We start from the raw sequence: 17005 nt of genomic DNA, 5'->3' as shown, positions 1-17005 counted from the left end.
AATCCTAGTTACAAAATACATATCGAAAGGATTAAATGATTGCAAAAACGATTTACTAGACATCTTGCGTATCGCTGTGGAACAGGGTACCAAGGCACAACACAAGACTTAAACAATTTAAACTAACTTCTCTTAGTAGTAAGCGTGTTATGCTGGACCTAATGTTCTTGAAGATTGATTGCATGCATATGGTTAGTCAGATAGGGCAGAAAGTGCCGTCTCGTTTGCCACGCTACCCTTGTGCCTTACTCTATGATGTCGTAGTAGAACTAACCTATTAGCTCATTCCCCTTTCCCTCGCCTGGCTCGCCTATACAACAAGCATGCTAATAATGTCCTCGCATTGGATGTGTTTCACGACAGTGTTGACAACCTCAGCAGAGATATATATAACTCCGTATAAGATGTGGAAAGTTTAAGAAACAAACGTGCCTCGTAAATTTCAAGTAAAATTGACACTCGCTCAGATGGCGCTAGTACCTTTAGCCTATTCTCGACTAGATGGCGACCTAGGTGATACTTAACACATTTCAGTGAAAGAACATGGTTTAAATTTAGTCACAAGGCATTCTCAAGCTAAGTGCATAAAATGTCATCGTAATGATTGAAGCGTCGATAGATGGCAATTAAGTCAATTAGTCGTGTAAATGAATATATAACCTATTTTTATATCTTTTCGTTATATAACTACACTTATAACTATGAAAACAGGAAAAAGGTTTTTAGCTTAATGGCAGCGAGTTAATGGTAACCGAACTTCAAAATGGCAAAAAAGAGTATTAGAAATTAAAAAGTGGCAACACTGTAGTGTCGTCCCGTTTTCTTATAGAAATTAGTTTGAAAAGGACGACACTACAGTGTTGCCACTTCTTAATTTCTATTCTTTTTTGCCAAGCTGTATCTGAGTATTGAGAGTATGAAACCTGAGACAAAGATAAAGACAAATGATAATAGCGCTGGCTCTGCTTCTCCTATTGAAAGTTCGAACTTCGTATTATAGTCGGTCAAGCAAATCTTGTTAGTAGAAAAGGGCGGCAAATTTAAAAATTGTAGGCGCGAAGGGTTATCGTCCTATAGAAATTTGAATTTCGCGCCTTTTTCTACTGATAAGATTTGTTTGACCGAGTATATTATTGTTACCTTATCTTCTCTACATACATATTTCTATAATACTTGTTTTTAGGACTAGGTAGACGGTTACTAATGCCCTTATTCATGTTACCTTGAAAATTGTAATCAACGCCAAGCAACAAAATGCACGTAAACAACCTATATATGGAACATAAGTATCAAGTCGTGGAATATGGGGCACAAAATGTAGGTAAGGCGAACAGGTTAAATAAAACATTATACACCGAAGAATACTCTATTGCGTTAAAAATTTATTTAAAAGCTTTACTTCAACTCCATTTAATCATATATATGGTACAAAAAAGAAGTAAAAAAACAATAAATAAAAATAACATGACCTGGCAGTTACCTCGCTTAACGCTTCAGTCTGGCAGTTCAGCGGGGTAACGCAGCCAGAGCCTCTTGCCTTTTTTAGATGTAGTTTAGTTTAGTTTTATTTTATTTTAGAATAGTTTATTTAAAATAAAATAAATAACCTACTTGCAATAGTTTTTGTCAGAGAGTCATTTTACAATATTTGTTAAAATTAAAAGGGATCTAACATACCATTTATTTCACAAAACAACCTCTTAAAAATCAAGATTGAACTCGGACTAGCCGGTCGTTTCCGAATTAATGGTCCACAACAAAACTGTAGTATATTTCAATGCAAGTGTGGAAAGTGTGTTATTATTTACGAGTCACGCTCTGTAGCTTTGACTCCGTACACAGTTTGCTCCAGATATTCTTTAAATTTAACACATGAGTAATGATGTCATGATACGGGTCCATCCATTTTGTAGCTGAATCATTTCAGGCCTTGTCTAAGCAGGTATCTCCATAGATGCGCTCTCGTTCCTCCCACACATCTTTAGCAGGATTAAATCACAAGATTCTTTGCATAATGTCATCGGACATGGTTGTCGTGAACAAAATTAAAATTGCCTCGAGCACTACACTACTAAAATTTTAAGCCACCAGTGTTATAATATTGGGATACTAATTTCCCTATTTGAATAATCCTCGTGTTTAATGCTTGCTCTATTTTTATTCGGTTACACTTTAAAATGAATAGATAATAATCTTATAATATCTCTGTTTACGACATTTACTTTTGTGTGACAGTACGTAGAAACAACAGTTGCTAAGTTACAACTGCCACGATGAATATTTGCTATTCACATTACAATCTAAGTAGCCAATGTTCTTTAATACTCCAGATACACATAAATAATAATGACAAAACATTATGAACTCTAACTACTAGAATTAAAGTTGAATTTTACTAACGTACATATCTGCATCTTTATGTATTTTGACTGATTCTATTTGAATTTGACAGAAGCCCTACCGTATTTAAGGTTAATAAGGTCTACTGTCCTTAAAGGAGATCGTCGATTTTCTTAGGCGTTTGCTGGGCCCCCTCGCAAATTGAACGTATACATGTAATATATATATATATATATATATATATTACATGTTTCTTGTCATGTTCAAGTTTTTATTGCAGTATTTCTCAAAATTCCCGTTATATTTCTCCTGAACAAGAACAAGAAAAACTTTTATGTACAAAAGCGTATACTACTCACACTATTCTGTAAAAGTATTTTGGCTTTTTAAAAGAAAATAGGCAAAGTCTGACATGTAAATTAAACTGAAAACGTATCCGCGTTCAATAAAAAGTTATATTTTAATCTTGTTCGGAAGTTCACTGTTACTTCTTTTTTTTTTACGGAGAGTGAACAGATCCATTTTTCAATGAAGTAAGGTTTATTTAAGGTTGGCGTTACTTGAAAATATTTGACAGATTAAAAAAAATGGTTGCGTTTCGTTAAATAAAAGTAGCATATCGTCGTATTCTGAACTCGTTTAAATCTCCAAACTATGTAACTAAACAAAAAGTCGAATTACTATATTTCTTAACTACTTATTTTAGGCATTTTTACAGACTATTTAGAATTTTAAAGTAGGTATATATTCAATAAATAATGAATGACACTACTGATATTTTGAATAGTTTCGAAACGCACTTATGTCAACTATGACTTATGGCTACCCACCTTATACATAGTTTAATGCAATAAGATTTTATAACTCCTTAGTGAAAAAACCTCACGGTTTGTGTGAAGTTGAGCTTTATGTCAATGCTAATAAAGATGTTGACGACAGCAAGGCTTTTGTTAATATATAAATTATAATACATTGATTTACGAAAATGAATAAGTAATATAATATATTTTAATTATGTATTTCTAATTCCCGTTTTATTTTTACCCAATATTATATTTATTTCAGTAATAAAATGCGTATATAATTACTGTAATAGTCTGTACCATATTCGTGATGGTTTACTCCGGGCCCAAAATCGACGATCTCCATTGTGTATGAAATTACAAGCAAATATCAGCCTTAATTAATGAGTTAAGTATTGGATCCGTTATGTTCTTAAATGATGTTAAACAACTTCTTCTGCAACGCGAGATGCTAAAAACAGCCCAAAAAATTTGGGGCGATAGAGTCGGATCAAGAATAGTCTGCAGCGGATTTGATAGCCCACGCAGTGCAAGTGTCATTTATACGTCATAATTTAATAGAAGTTTGACGTTTAAAATAACACGTGCACTGCGTGGGCTATCAAATCCGCTGCAGACTTTTCATGGACTGACTCTAGAATAAAAAACCGGGCAAGTGCGAGTCGGACTCGCGCACGAAGGGTTCCGTACCATAATGCAAAAAACGGCAAAAAAAACGGTCACCCATCCAAGTACTGACCCCGCCCGACGTTGCTTAACTTCGGTCAAAAATCACGTTTGTTGTATGGGAGCCCCACTTAAATCTTTATTTTATTCTGGTTTTAGTATTTGTTGTTATAGCGGCAACAGAAATACATCATCTGTGAAAATTTCAACTGTCTAGCTATCACGGTTCGTGAGATACAGTCTGGTGACAGACAGACGGACGGACGGACGGACGGACGGACAGCGGAGTCTTAGTAATAGGGTCCCGTTTTACCCTTTGGGTACGGAACCCTAAAAATGACACTTTAATAAATAAATATATATACAAGAATTGCTCGTTTAAAGGTGATATTTATATGATATTTATAAGGCAAGATTCATATATTGGGTACGTATGTCATATATTATATCTTCATCATCAGACCCACTTCATCAAATAGGTGGTTTTCGAGACAAAATACTTGTTGCTAAAGAGACTGCTTACCATCAGGCGGGCCGTATGCTTGTTTGCCACCGACGTTGTATAAAAAATGCAACCAAACTACCATGCATGTCTTTAAAATGTTTGGACCTTCACAAAACAATTCCAGTCATTAAAATCATCTACGAATAGGTAATGTAAGTATAGGGCCTGTCAGACGGACGGGATGGGTCACTATTACTTAATATCGAATGATTCCTGTGTTTTTCTCCATCCGCAAGTACCTACATTAGTATCTCGATGCATACATGCAAACATTCATATAGACAGACGGACGGGATGGGTCGCTGTTATTATGGAATTCTTCCTGTATTTTTCTACACCTGTAAGTACATTAGCATCGCAATGCATACATACAGACAAACATACATATAGATATATAGACAGACAGACGGCCGGTAGGAGCCGCTGTTAATATGGAATGCTTTCTATATTTTTCTACAAAGCAAGCTACCAAGCTTCCTGCAAGTAAAGTACATTAGAGCCTCTACCATCAGTTTTAACATTGACATAACGCTCACGTCTACGTAATTTACTTTCTGTACATCTCGCTTGCACTATTGCTCGCATATGCGAGTACGAGCGAGATGCATAGAAAGTAAGTTACGTAGACGTGAGCGTATATGTCAATGTCAAAACTGATGGTAGACGTACTGTACCTATCTCAATGCATACACACATCAAACATATATATAACTAGCTTTTGCCCCGCGACTTCGTCTGCGTGGAATTAGTGACAGCGGCTAAAGTAAGTATAGCGCTTGGCTTGGATAATGCTAATAGCAATCATTCAATTCGCGCATTGCTTACTTCAACTATTAGGCGATTCATTAACTCTTTCAATTCCACCCCTCTTTGCACTCTCTTCAGGGATGATTTTCGACATTAAAACTATCCTACGTCCTTCCCTGGACTATCTCTATACCAAATTTCAACTCAATCGGTTCAGCGGCTTAAGCGTAAAGAGGTAATAGACGGACAGACAGACACACTTTCTCCTTTATAATTAGTATGGATAGATAAGTGACAGATAGACGAACAGACGGACGGTGGGGGCACTGTTAATATCAAATGTTTCCTGTATTTTTCTATGTTCTTCAAGCGTAATAGCATACTAATGCAGACATTGAAACACACAAACACATATAGCACATTTTTTTCAAGATCGCTTACCTTATTTCTAATGCTAAAATAAGTTTTTGGCAAAAATTGCATTTTTGGTACAAGATTTTATCGCTGACTGTACTTTTCTTACGACAGACAACTAATACTCATCGAGGCAATTCTAAAAACCCCTAACACAATTAGGTTGCGTTGTTTCATCACAGAGTTCCTATGGCCACCTCCTGTCTCCATCATCAGATCGGTTCGACGGTACCATATTATTGTATTGTCATCAGAACTACATACAGCTGCCAATTTTCATGACGCTACGATCCTTGGAAGATGCTTAAATTAGTTACCTTAGATTCCATTACATAGTTACATACTATGTGGCGTACTAGAAGAGAGGCCTATGCTCAGCAGTGGGCGATAAAGGGCTGATATGATGATGATGATGATGATGAGTTACATACAGGTCGACCTAATAAAAGCTTGGTAAAAACCAGTGTTGGCCGTAATGGTTAATTCTAATTAACAATTAATCAATTGCATTAACCATTAATTCCACAATTAATCAATTGCATTACGCATCAATATAATTAAAATTAGTTAGAATTGAAGTTTGAGACGTTTAATTACATTGATTGTCAATCTGCATTAACGTTTAATGGAATTAAATAATTTATTTCATAAACTAATAATTAATGTTACTTTTGCTTGGAACTATTAAAATTATAAATAAAAATAACCATTAATACAAGCTTCAGTGAATTATCAGATCGTGATACATATTTTAACATGAGACTCTACACTATATGTTTCTATACACTCATTATAGGTGTATTCCTATTTGTCGCTGCCATATGTGAGTTGGAGACAAATGGGAAACGGGGACAAATGGGATTTATATGCAGAACCTATTCCATCTGTTCCAGGTGGGAACAAATGGGAAAACATCAGAAAATGATGTGTTCCCATTTGTCCCCACCTTATTGGTGTGGAGACAAATGGGAAACGGGGACAAATGGGATTTATATGCAGCGTCTATTCCATCTGTTCCAGGTGGGAAAAAATGGGAAAACATGGGAAAATGATGTGTTCACATTTGTCTCCACACCAATAAGGTGGGGACAAATGGGAATGTTTTATACGAATGAATATGAACGGCGGGAAACAAAAGGGATACACCCGATATTAGTGTTCCCATTTGTCTCCGCTCCAATGAGATGGGGAAAAATGAAAATATTTCTATGCAGCGTCTTTTCCCATGTTTCTATACACTCATTATAGGTGTATTCCTATTTGTCCCTGCCATATGTGAGTTGGAGACAAATGGGAAACGGGGACAAATGGGATTTATATGCAGAGCCTATTCCATCTGTTCCAGGTGGGAACAAATGGACATACATCAGAAAATTATGTGTTCCCATTTGTCCCCCCCTTATTGGTGTGAGACAAATGGTAAACGGGAACAAATAGGATTAATATGCAGCGTCTATTCCATCTGTTCTAGGTGGGAACAAATGGGAAAACATCGGAAAATGATGTGTTCCCATTTGTCTCCACACCAATAAGGTGGGGACAAATGGGAATTATTTATATGCAGTCTTTTCCTACATGTTCCTCGCGGGGACAAATGGGAATACACCCATTATTGGTTATAATGGGTGCATTATTGGTGTATTCCCACTTGTCCCCTATGCATGTGTCCTACGCCATACATGAGAAGGGACAAATGGGAATACATCATTTTCCGATGTTTTCCCATTTGTTCCCGATTCGCGTGACCTACGCCATGCATGAAGCTGGGACAAATGGGAATGTTTTATATGAATGAATATGAACGGCGGGGAACAAAAGGGATACACCCGATATTAGTGTTCCCATTTGTCTCCGCTCCAATGAGATGGGGAAAAATGGAAATATTTCTGTGCAGCTTCTTTTCCCATATGTTTCTATACACTCATTATAGGTGTATTCCTATTTGTCCCTGCCATATGTGAGTTGGAGATAAATGGGAAACGGGGACAAATGGGATTTATATGCAGAGCCTATTCCATCTGTTCCAGGTGGGAACAAATGAGAAAACATCGCAAAATGAAGTGTTCCCATTTGTCCCCACCTTATTAGTGTGGAGACAAATGGGAAACGGGGACAAATGGGATTTATAAGCAGCGTCTATTCCATCTGTTCCAGGTGGGAAAAAATGGGAAAATGATGTGTTCCCATTTGTCCCTTCTCTCATGTATGGCGTAGGACACGTGGATAGGGGATAAGTGGGAATACGCCAATAATGCACCCATTATAACCAATAATGAGTGTATTCCCATTTGTCCCCTCGGGGAACATATAGGAAAAGACTGCATATAAATATTTCCCGTTTGTCCCCACCTTATTGGTGTGGAGACAAATGGGAACACATCATTTTCCGATGTTTTCCCATTTGTTCCCACCTGGAACAGATGGAATAGACGCTGCATATAAATCCCATTTGTCCCCGTTTCCCATTTGTCTCTACACCAATAAGGTGGGTACAAATGGGAACACATCATTTTCTGATGTTTTCCCATTTGTTCCCAACTGGAACAGATGGAATAGGCTCTGCATATAAATCCCATTTGTCCCCGTTTCCCATTTGTCTCCAACTCACATATGGCAGGGTCAAATAGGAATACACCTATAATGAGTGTATATAAACATATGGGAAAAGACGCTGCATAGAAATATTTTCATTTTTCCCCATCTCATTGGAGCGGAGCCAAATGGGAACACTAATATCGGGTGTATCCCTTTTGTTCCCCGCCGTTCATATTCATTCATATAAAACATTCCCATTTATCCCCCTTATTGGTGTGGAGACAAATGTGAACACATCATTTTCCCATGTTTTCCCATTTTTTCCCACCTGGAACAGATGGAATAGACGCTGCATATAAATCCCATTTACCCCGTTTCCCATTTGTCTCCACACCAATAAGGTGGGAACAAATAGGAACACATCATTTTCTGATGTTTTCCCATTTGTTCCCACCTGGAACAGATGGAATAGGCTCTGTATATAAATCCCATTTGTCCCCGTTTCCCATTTGTCTCCACACCAATAAGGTGGGGACAAATGGGAACACTTCATTTTCCGAAGTTTTCTCATTTGTTCCCACCTGGAACAGATGGAATAGCCTCTGCATATAAATCCCATTTGTCCCCGTTTCCCATTTGTCTCCAACTCACATATGGCAGGGACAAATAGGAATACACCTATAATGAGTGTATAGAAACATATGGGAAAAGAAGCTGCACAGAAATATTTCCATTTTTCCCCATCTCATTGGAGCGGAGACAAATGGGAACACTAATATCGGGTGTATCCCTTTTGTTCCCCGCCGTTCATATTCATTCACATAAAACATTCCCATTTGTCATAGCTTCATGCATGGCGTAGGTCACGCGAATCGGGGACAAATGGGAATACACCAATAAGCACCCATTATTACCAATAATGGGTGAATTCCCATTTGTCTTCGCGGGGAACATATGGGAAAACCCTGCATAAAAATACAGAGACAAAAATTACGATGTTTATTCTTGTTAATTGTTAATTATCAATCACATTTTTAATTTTCATTCAAAATTGATTTAATTTTTAATGGTTTGTAAAGCAATAACCATTAATTATTTTTAATTGTTAGTGGTTCGAAATAAATTAATATTAATGCAAATTGATGATCAATGCAATTGATAATTAATTTCCCTTCAATGGTTAATGGTTAATGGCAATTAACCTTTTCAATGGTTAATTTTTAATGGTCAATTGCATTAACGTTCGGCCAACACTGGTAAAAACGAACTATAGAAAGACATTAGACAGACAGACGGACAGACTGACGGTATGGGTCACTGTTAATACTCGTATCGAATGTTTCCTGTATTTTTCTATGCTTTACAAGCACAATAGCATATGTATGCATAGGACTGATTACAGAGCTTCAAGTATTCGGTAGTTACCTAATTGCTAGAATTGGTGTTAGGTAAAGTTAGCACAGCAAACCGTGCTTTCGGGGCCGCCGGTAGCAGTGCGTTCTTACAACTTCAGACTGTATAATTTGGTTATTTTTGCAATTTATATAGGTACGCACATTTCGGTGAGATTTTCGCAAAATGTGACAATGACACTTAATGTCTTGGTACCTAACGTCAAATTTAACAAATTATATTTTATAATCTATGTAATTGGTCACATCTTAAACTTAGCGCCATCTGACAAGACTAATTGTCAATAATTGGCTGGGTAAAAAGCTACGCTAACGTGGTGAACGCATGTGAATTCCAAACACAAAACGCAAATCCAAAAGGACGTAACTCCACAAAAAAGAACTACTAGGGTCATCTAGTGAACGGAGAGCAAATTAAATTGTCAGCTACAAAAGTTACTTTGACAATCCGCCTCTATACCCTCTATACTCTCTGACCTCAGCTAGCTCGTCTTACCTTAGTTACGTTTTGTTGAAAATTTACTGTTAATAATAAGTAGGTAAGTGTTTTGTTAATTAGTATTTTATAGGTACCTACTTACTCTAAATTATTGTAATTTATACAGTCATTTTCTGAGTGTTAACTTAATGTTTAAATTAAAGTAATACTATTTCATGCTGTGATTGCCTTTAAGTGGGGGATCAATAATAAATGTGCCCTTTTAGTATGTTACTTATGGTATATAAATTGTATCTTCTGTTGGTGATCCTAATAAACAAATAAATCTAAGAAGGTAGCACTTATTTGTAGAATGCTCTACTGAAGTTTCTGTAGTGTTCTAAGCTTTATGTTGCCGTTATTGGGAACTTTCCCAAAATTGATAATTTTCCATGCGTCAATATATACAATCATAAAGTATATTTGATGATCTGTCTTTGACCAGGTATCACCCTGTCCGAGTACTTCCGTGACATGGGTTACAACGTGTCCATGATGGCGGACTCCACGTCCCGTTGGGCGGAGGCGCTGCGTGAGATCTCGGGCCGCCTGGCGGAGATGCCGGCCGACTCCGGCTACCCCGCCTACCTGGGCGCTCGCCTTGCCTCCTTCTACGAGCGTGCCGGCCGCGTCAAGTGCTTGGGCAACCCCGACAGAGAGGGTGAGTCATAGTACATTCCACACCATTGTATCGTGAGATCTCGGGCCGCCTGGCGGAGATGCCGGCCGACTCCGGCTACCCCGCCTACCTGGGCGCTCGCCTTGCCTCCTTCTACGAGCGTGCCGGCCGCGTCAAGTGCTTGGGCAACCCCGACAGAGAGGGTGAGTCATAGTACATTCCACACCATTGTATCGTGAGATCTCGGGCCGCCTGGCGGAGATGCCGGCCGACTCCGGCTACCCCGCCTACCTGGGCGCTCGCCTTGCCTCCTTCTACGAGCGTGCCGGCCGCGTCAAGTGCTTGGGCAACCCCGACAGAGAGGGTGAGTCATAGTACATTCCACACCATTGTATCGTGAGATCTCGGGCCGCCTGGCGGAGATGCCGGCCGACTCCGGCTACCCCGCCTACCTGGGCGCTCGCCTTGCCTCCTTCTACGAGCGTGCCGGCCGCGTCAAGTGCTTGGGCAACCCCGACAGAGAGGGTGAGTCATAGTACATTCCACACCATTGTATCGTGAGATCTCGGGCCGCCTGGCGGAGATGCCGGCCGACTCCGGCTACCCCGCCTACCTGGGCGCTCGCCTTGCCTCCTTCTACGAGCGTGCCGGCCGCGTCAAGTGCTTGGGCAACCCCGACAGAGAGGGTGAGTCATAGTACATTCCACACCATTGTATCGTGAGATCTCGGGCCGCCTGGCGGAGATGCCGGCCGACTCCGGCTACCCCGCCTACCTGGGCGCTCGCCTTGCCTCCTTCTACGAGCGTGCCGGCCGCTTCAAGTGCTTGGGCAACCCCGACAGAGAGGGTGAGTCATAGTACATTCCACACCATTGTATGGCTGATCCGGAAACGCTTTGCCATGTTTTACGACTTGTCTATGATGCCGCACTCTTTGTCCCGTTGGGCCCGGGCTCTGTGTGAGATCTTCGGTAGTCTGGCTACCAGGCCTATTGGGCGCCCGTCTGGCCCTTTATGAACGCGACGGTCGCGTCCAGAGCTCGGGCGACTCCGGTAGGGAGGGCGAGTCGTTGCGTCATATGTTATATTCCACACCATGCGTTAGGCGATCCATAAGCACGTTGTCCTGTTCTACGACTAGTCTTTGATGGCTGCTCCACCATGTGGGTGATACGATACCTCATTGCGTGACGCGTATTATGATAATTGATAATCAATCACACTTTGAATAAGTCTTCTTCTTGTTGTGTATTTTTACACCACTGAATGATTTTGATTATCTAACATGTAAAAATGTTAGATCAGAGAGTATATCAAATTTAATGAAGTACGTTAGCAGTTTCTTTAGCAGATCAATCAACTTTTACCCTCTTCCAGGTTCCGTGTCCATCGTAGGCGCCGTGTCGCCGCCCGGTGGTGACTTCTCGGACCCTGTAACCGCCGCCACCCTCGGTATTGTCCAGGTGTTCTGGGGTCTCGACAAAAAGCTCGCCCAGAGGAAGCACTTCCCCTCCATCAACTGGCTCATCTCTTACAGGTACTATATTAGTTCGCTACCTTATGAAATATGCTCTAAGACATTGCTTCGCTCATCTGGTTATTAGAACGACCATTGCCAATTAAATATACAGCGCATAGAGAGAAGCCTATTTGGTTGCGCTCAGTCTATCTCAAAGAAATACAAAATTTAGATAAATGCTGTTTTGATGACTGCGACGTTTTTCTTACTAACATAACTCTCTAAGAAATTCCTAGATGTTATCTAGTTTATCAACATCATGCTACTTTTATAAAACATGTCGCTAAGTATATCAATTCGTGTTTTGTTTGCAGCAAGTACATGCGCGCTCTCGATGACTTCTATGACAAGAACTACCCCGACTTCGTGCCCCTCAGGACCAAGGTAACCAATATACCCTATATTAAAGTTATAAGGATATATCATTGGCATGATAAACTAGTGGCTCTGTGAGCTGTAGACCTCGCGAGCATATCTTATTGGGCACGATGAAAATATAGTAAATAAAAAAATAATAATACGAAAAGTGTAAAAAAAATACAAAAAGCTATATCCCAGCATATAATTACTGGGGATCGAACCCAGACCTTCTGTGCAAACAAAAAAAGCGAATGTTTGCAAAATACGCCATGATGGTTCTTACTTAAGGTGACGAAATTTAGCTACTCATTCTCAAGTAAAAACTAAATATCTTAATACCTCCAAAACCAGCGAAATAAAATTTGTGAATTTTTGGCCATTTAATCTGTAAACATGTCTCAAAAAGAATACACTCTTATGATACCGATACGACTATTTGTTTAAGCGCGAGCTGTCACAACTTTTCCATTTTAAAAAAATTCCATAAACCGGCTCGACAATTTTTTTTATCGAGTCATAGAATTTGGTTACATAATTTCACGAGAATCGGTTAAGAATTGCGACCCGTAGAGGAGAACATCCGGACATACAAAAGCAAAATGCCCGAGTCAAAACGTAGACCTTCGCTACGCTTCGGTCAATGATAAAAAAAGTAGCGGACTGAATAATATTTGAAAAGTTTAAAAACAGCCTTTCAAATATTATTCAGCCCCTTCACTTTCAGTTGCCAAAATCTCGTTTCATTTTGTCGCTATAATATACTTTAGTGTCGACTATCTACTACTGACAATTTTATTTTTCAAAGAACGTAAGAACTGACCAAATGACACGTGACAGGTCAAGGAGATCCTTCAGGAAGAAGAAGATCTGTCAGAAATCGTGCAGCTGGTCGGCAAGGCGTCGCTGGCCGAGACCGACAAGATCACGCTCGAGGTCGCCAAGCTACTCAAGGACGACTTCCTGCAGCAGAACAGGTACAATTTTTGTGTGTTTAGGGCACGTTGGGGAGTGAGTCAAATCTCGTAAAATTTCACGTGGAAGTTGGTGACGGAAAAAATAATTTAATTTTACCGTTTTTAAGCAGTGTAAAATTAAGAGAAAAATTGTGTCGAAAAATCGTCAAAATCTGAGACGTACTTAACTCTATAATCAGTAATATAACTTTATTTATTGGCGTAATACGATCTTAAAAATTATAACCAGTAATCACATTTACTTATAATAAAAGGGTCATTCCACCGTTTCGGGTGTTACACTTGAACTCATAAAATAAGGTTTTATTCAATATTGTAACAGGAACTAGGAGGTTATAACTATTGATTCATCTACTACTTTGATAATATTTTCTTTTCCTGTACACACATAATTAAAGTATAAGAGCAATAACGAGAGAATCACTAAAAAGTAGCTGTTTCGGGCGTTACGGGAATTGGCCTATACCTTCTGACCATCAGTACCAAAATGCATAATTTAGCGAATTTTGTCAAGTAACCTCCAGTTTTATTTATGTCAAGTAATAATAGTTAGCATAGTCTACTGAAACACTGAAGTAACACGTAGTATCACTTTTCAATTAATTTTAATAAAATAAATTACCTGTTTCGGGTGTTACTCATGGTTCGTTTCGGGTGTTACGAGTACGAAATTAAGACAGATTTATACGAAATTATGGCTCATTTTATTGAAATTATTGTCTTTTTAATAATTTCGATTAAAAACATAAGTAATAAATGCTGAATTATTATAAAATACATTAATCTTAACAATAAAAACTGTTTTTCGAAGATATCATAATTATTTTTCTTTCAATGCGAATATTTCCGAAAATATTGACTTAATCAATAAATGGTTGATGGTGACACCTATTCATTTTAAAAGATCTATCCAACGACACCCCAAATCACAGGATTAAAGTCGAAAAAAATTAAAAATATTTTGTACAGGAGCTATCTTGAAAAAAATTTTTTTTTGTATTTTTTGTGTTACTACTTTGTCGCCATAATTGATTTATGTATCCATGCCAAATTGCAGCTTTCTAGCACTAACCATCACGGATAAAAACCGGGGACGGACAGGCGGACGATCAACACGTTTCGGGTGTTACACAACTTCAAACTTTAAAACATACGACTAAAGCAGACGCTAAAACAATAATTATTACACATTTGCATAGGTTCACATCATAGCCTTTCTTTGGCAAAACATGTTTGGCTATAGTTACTTACGGGAAAAGTTACACATACTTTTATCTCTTTTTCGTTTCGGGTGTTACTTTGAGACCACAGTCTAGAATACTCTTCTAAAAACCGATCAATCCATGCTTTTTAATATTTTTAAAGACAAATTATAAAATTACGATATTTTACCTGAAATAACTGCGGGAAATTTGTAACGGTTTACAGTTACTTTCTTTTTAATTAGTCTTGCCAATATCGCTGTATAAAATTAGTTTTACACCTAAAATTTAAACGTTGTGATCAAATACATGAAAAACATGTAATAATTGTTTTTTTTTTGGTTTTTTTTTCTGACATGAAGGTTTGGTATGTTTTCTATGGAAATAGGTTAGTGTTGACTTCTTAAACTAATTTTTATTTTTGAACCCTTGGTAGCGTTTATTATGGAATGACCCAAAAGGTTAACTTTCTCTACTTAATCATAATTATTTTTGATGTGAAAACTTCTTTAGCGGCGCTGTGCACTTTTTGTGATGGGGAAAAAATGTTAAACTCGCGAGAGCGTAAGACGTGACGCCACGCGTGACGGACACGTAACGAACGTTACGTGATTTAAATGCCATCTAGTGAGTTTCCCTCTAACTGGTACTAATATAACTTGAGTACTAACAGTGACGTGCCTAGGGGTTTCAAGTAATGCGACGAAATAACGCTAGATGGCGTTAACATCAATTATACATAGTGCCGCAGACATTTTGCACTAGATGGCGCTGTTATAAATAATTTGACGGAAGACGTAAGACGCAACTAACTGTACAATGTAACTGTTACAATGTCATTGAGTTTTCACTTCTGCCGGCACTCCCGGAGTGCAACCCGTTGTTTTTTCATATATTTGATTAAAGTATTCAACCTTTAATGTACTCGACAGCTACTCAGCCTACGATCGCTTCTGCCCGTTCTACAAGACGGTGGGCATGCTGAAGAACATGATCGCGTTCTACGACATGTCGCGACACGCCGTGGAGGCCACCGCGCAATCCGACAACAAGGTCACGTGGAACACCATCCGCGACGCCATGGGCCCCATCCTCTACCAGCTCTCCTCCATGAAGTTCAAGGTCAGTGTACTTACCATAATCTTCTTCTGACTAGACCTAAAGCAAAATCCAAGTCGTATGAAAGAAATAATTTTTATGCAATGTTTTGGTGGCAGGACCCCGTGAAAGAAGGCGAGGCTAAAATCAAAGCGGACTTCGACCAGCTGCTCGAGGACATGGCCGCCGCCTTCCGCAACCTCGAGGACTAGGCGCGGTCAGGATGGCCGAACCTTCCGCATCCTATAGGACTAGGCGCGGTCAGGATGGCCGAACCTTCCGCATCCTAGAGGACTAGACGCGGTCAGGATGGCCGAACCTCAACACGGCCCTGTTCATATTCCATCCGTGGCGTGACGTCGCCTGTCCTATATAACCCCATTATAATATAGTGCTGCAGGTAGCTGTTATATGACAGTTTAACCTTTTGAACGCCTAAAACACCAAAGCGTCGTAACTGATGAACACATTCAAGTGTTATGGCGTACGCTGTTAAAGTAACCTTTACACTTGCGTGTGATCACTCACTATTTATGACGTGATCATTTATTTATGACGTAAAGCGTTCAAAGAGTTGTCGGCCCAACAGTTTTATCTGCTTGTAGTGTTTAATTTTAGCACTTGAATATACTGCACAAAAGTCTCCGGATAGTTGACGCCACGCCCCGGATCGTAGTCCTAATTGTCTATGTAGAGAGTGCATAGGTTGTTAAGTACATGTATTACTTATTTAAAGCTGTTGGGCCGCGTCCATTGTAAATATTGTTCCCACTCGGTGCGTCGCACCATCGGTTGATTAGTTGTTATTATTAAATAAAATATACTATTTATATACACTAACTATGAATTATTTTCCCGATGATATTTTGTGTGAATTTTCGAAATCAATGTATCAATCAATGAAATCCTCTTGCATTCCACGTTATATTTAGAGTTAACGATCAAAATCGTGTTAACGCTTCAGCTCGCCGTTCTACGGCAGTTTGTGTTCAGTATTAAGTCGGTTCCAGTTGTACAAATATTAACGGTTTGCTCGTATTGCTCGAGATTCTTGCTGTTTCGGCTCTGTGACGTTAAGTGTTGAGAGGAGACGAGAGTTATAAATAATAAATATATTAAATATTAATGTTGTATTTATTGAGTAGGCTAGGCTGCGCTGATATTAAATACATATCGCCATTCGTTGTCATCCAAAAATCATCAGTCAAAATAACTGGTAAAAACGAACGAATTAAACCCGCAAAGAAAACCTTAAGCACAATTATTAGGGTAAGCAATAATAAGAAGGTATAGAGAGAAATGCTGGGAACACAATTTTTGGCTCCGTAACTTT

At 39.0% G+C, this 17005-nt stretch overlaps 1 protein-coding gene across 1 annotated transcript in view; it reads left to right on the top strand.

Annotated features, from left to right (window-relative positions):
• Positions 1-16798, top strand: part of LOC134796797 (V-type proton ATPase catalytic subunit A) — a 43743-nt gene extending 26945 nt beyond the window's left edge. Inside the window, exons 9-14 of the mRNA XM_063769020.1 lie at positions 10346-10561; positions 11897-12056; positions 12353-12422; positions 13236-13372; positions 15507-15696; positions 15792-16798. Coding sequence (XP_063625090.1) covers positions 10346-10561; positions 11897-12056; positions 12353-12422; positions 13236-13372; positions 15507-15696; positions 15792-15884 — 866 coding nt within the window. The 3' untranslated portion in view covers positions 15885-16798. The remainder of the gene's footprint in view (positions 1-10345; positions 10562-11896; positions 12057-12352; positions 12423-13235; positions 13373-15506; positions 15697-15791) is intronic.
• Positions 16799-17005: the final 207 nt, after the last annotated feature.

The sequence above is a fragment of the Cydia splendana genome, chromosome 14, assembly GCF_910591565.1.
Source record: "Cydia splendana chromosome 14, ilCydSple1.2, whole genome shotgun sequence".
NCBI classification, from domain to species: domain Eukaryota; kingdom Metazoa; phylum Arthropoda; class Insecta; order Lepidoptera; family Tortricidae; genus Cydia; species Cydia splendana.
Note: the sequence above shows the minus strand (reverse complement) of the source record. Positions and strands in the feature narration are given on the sequence as shown.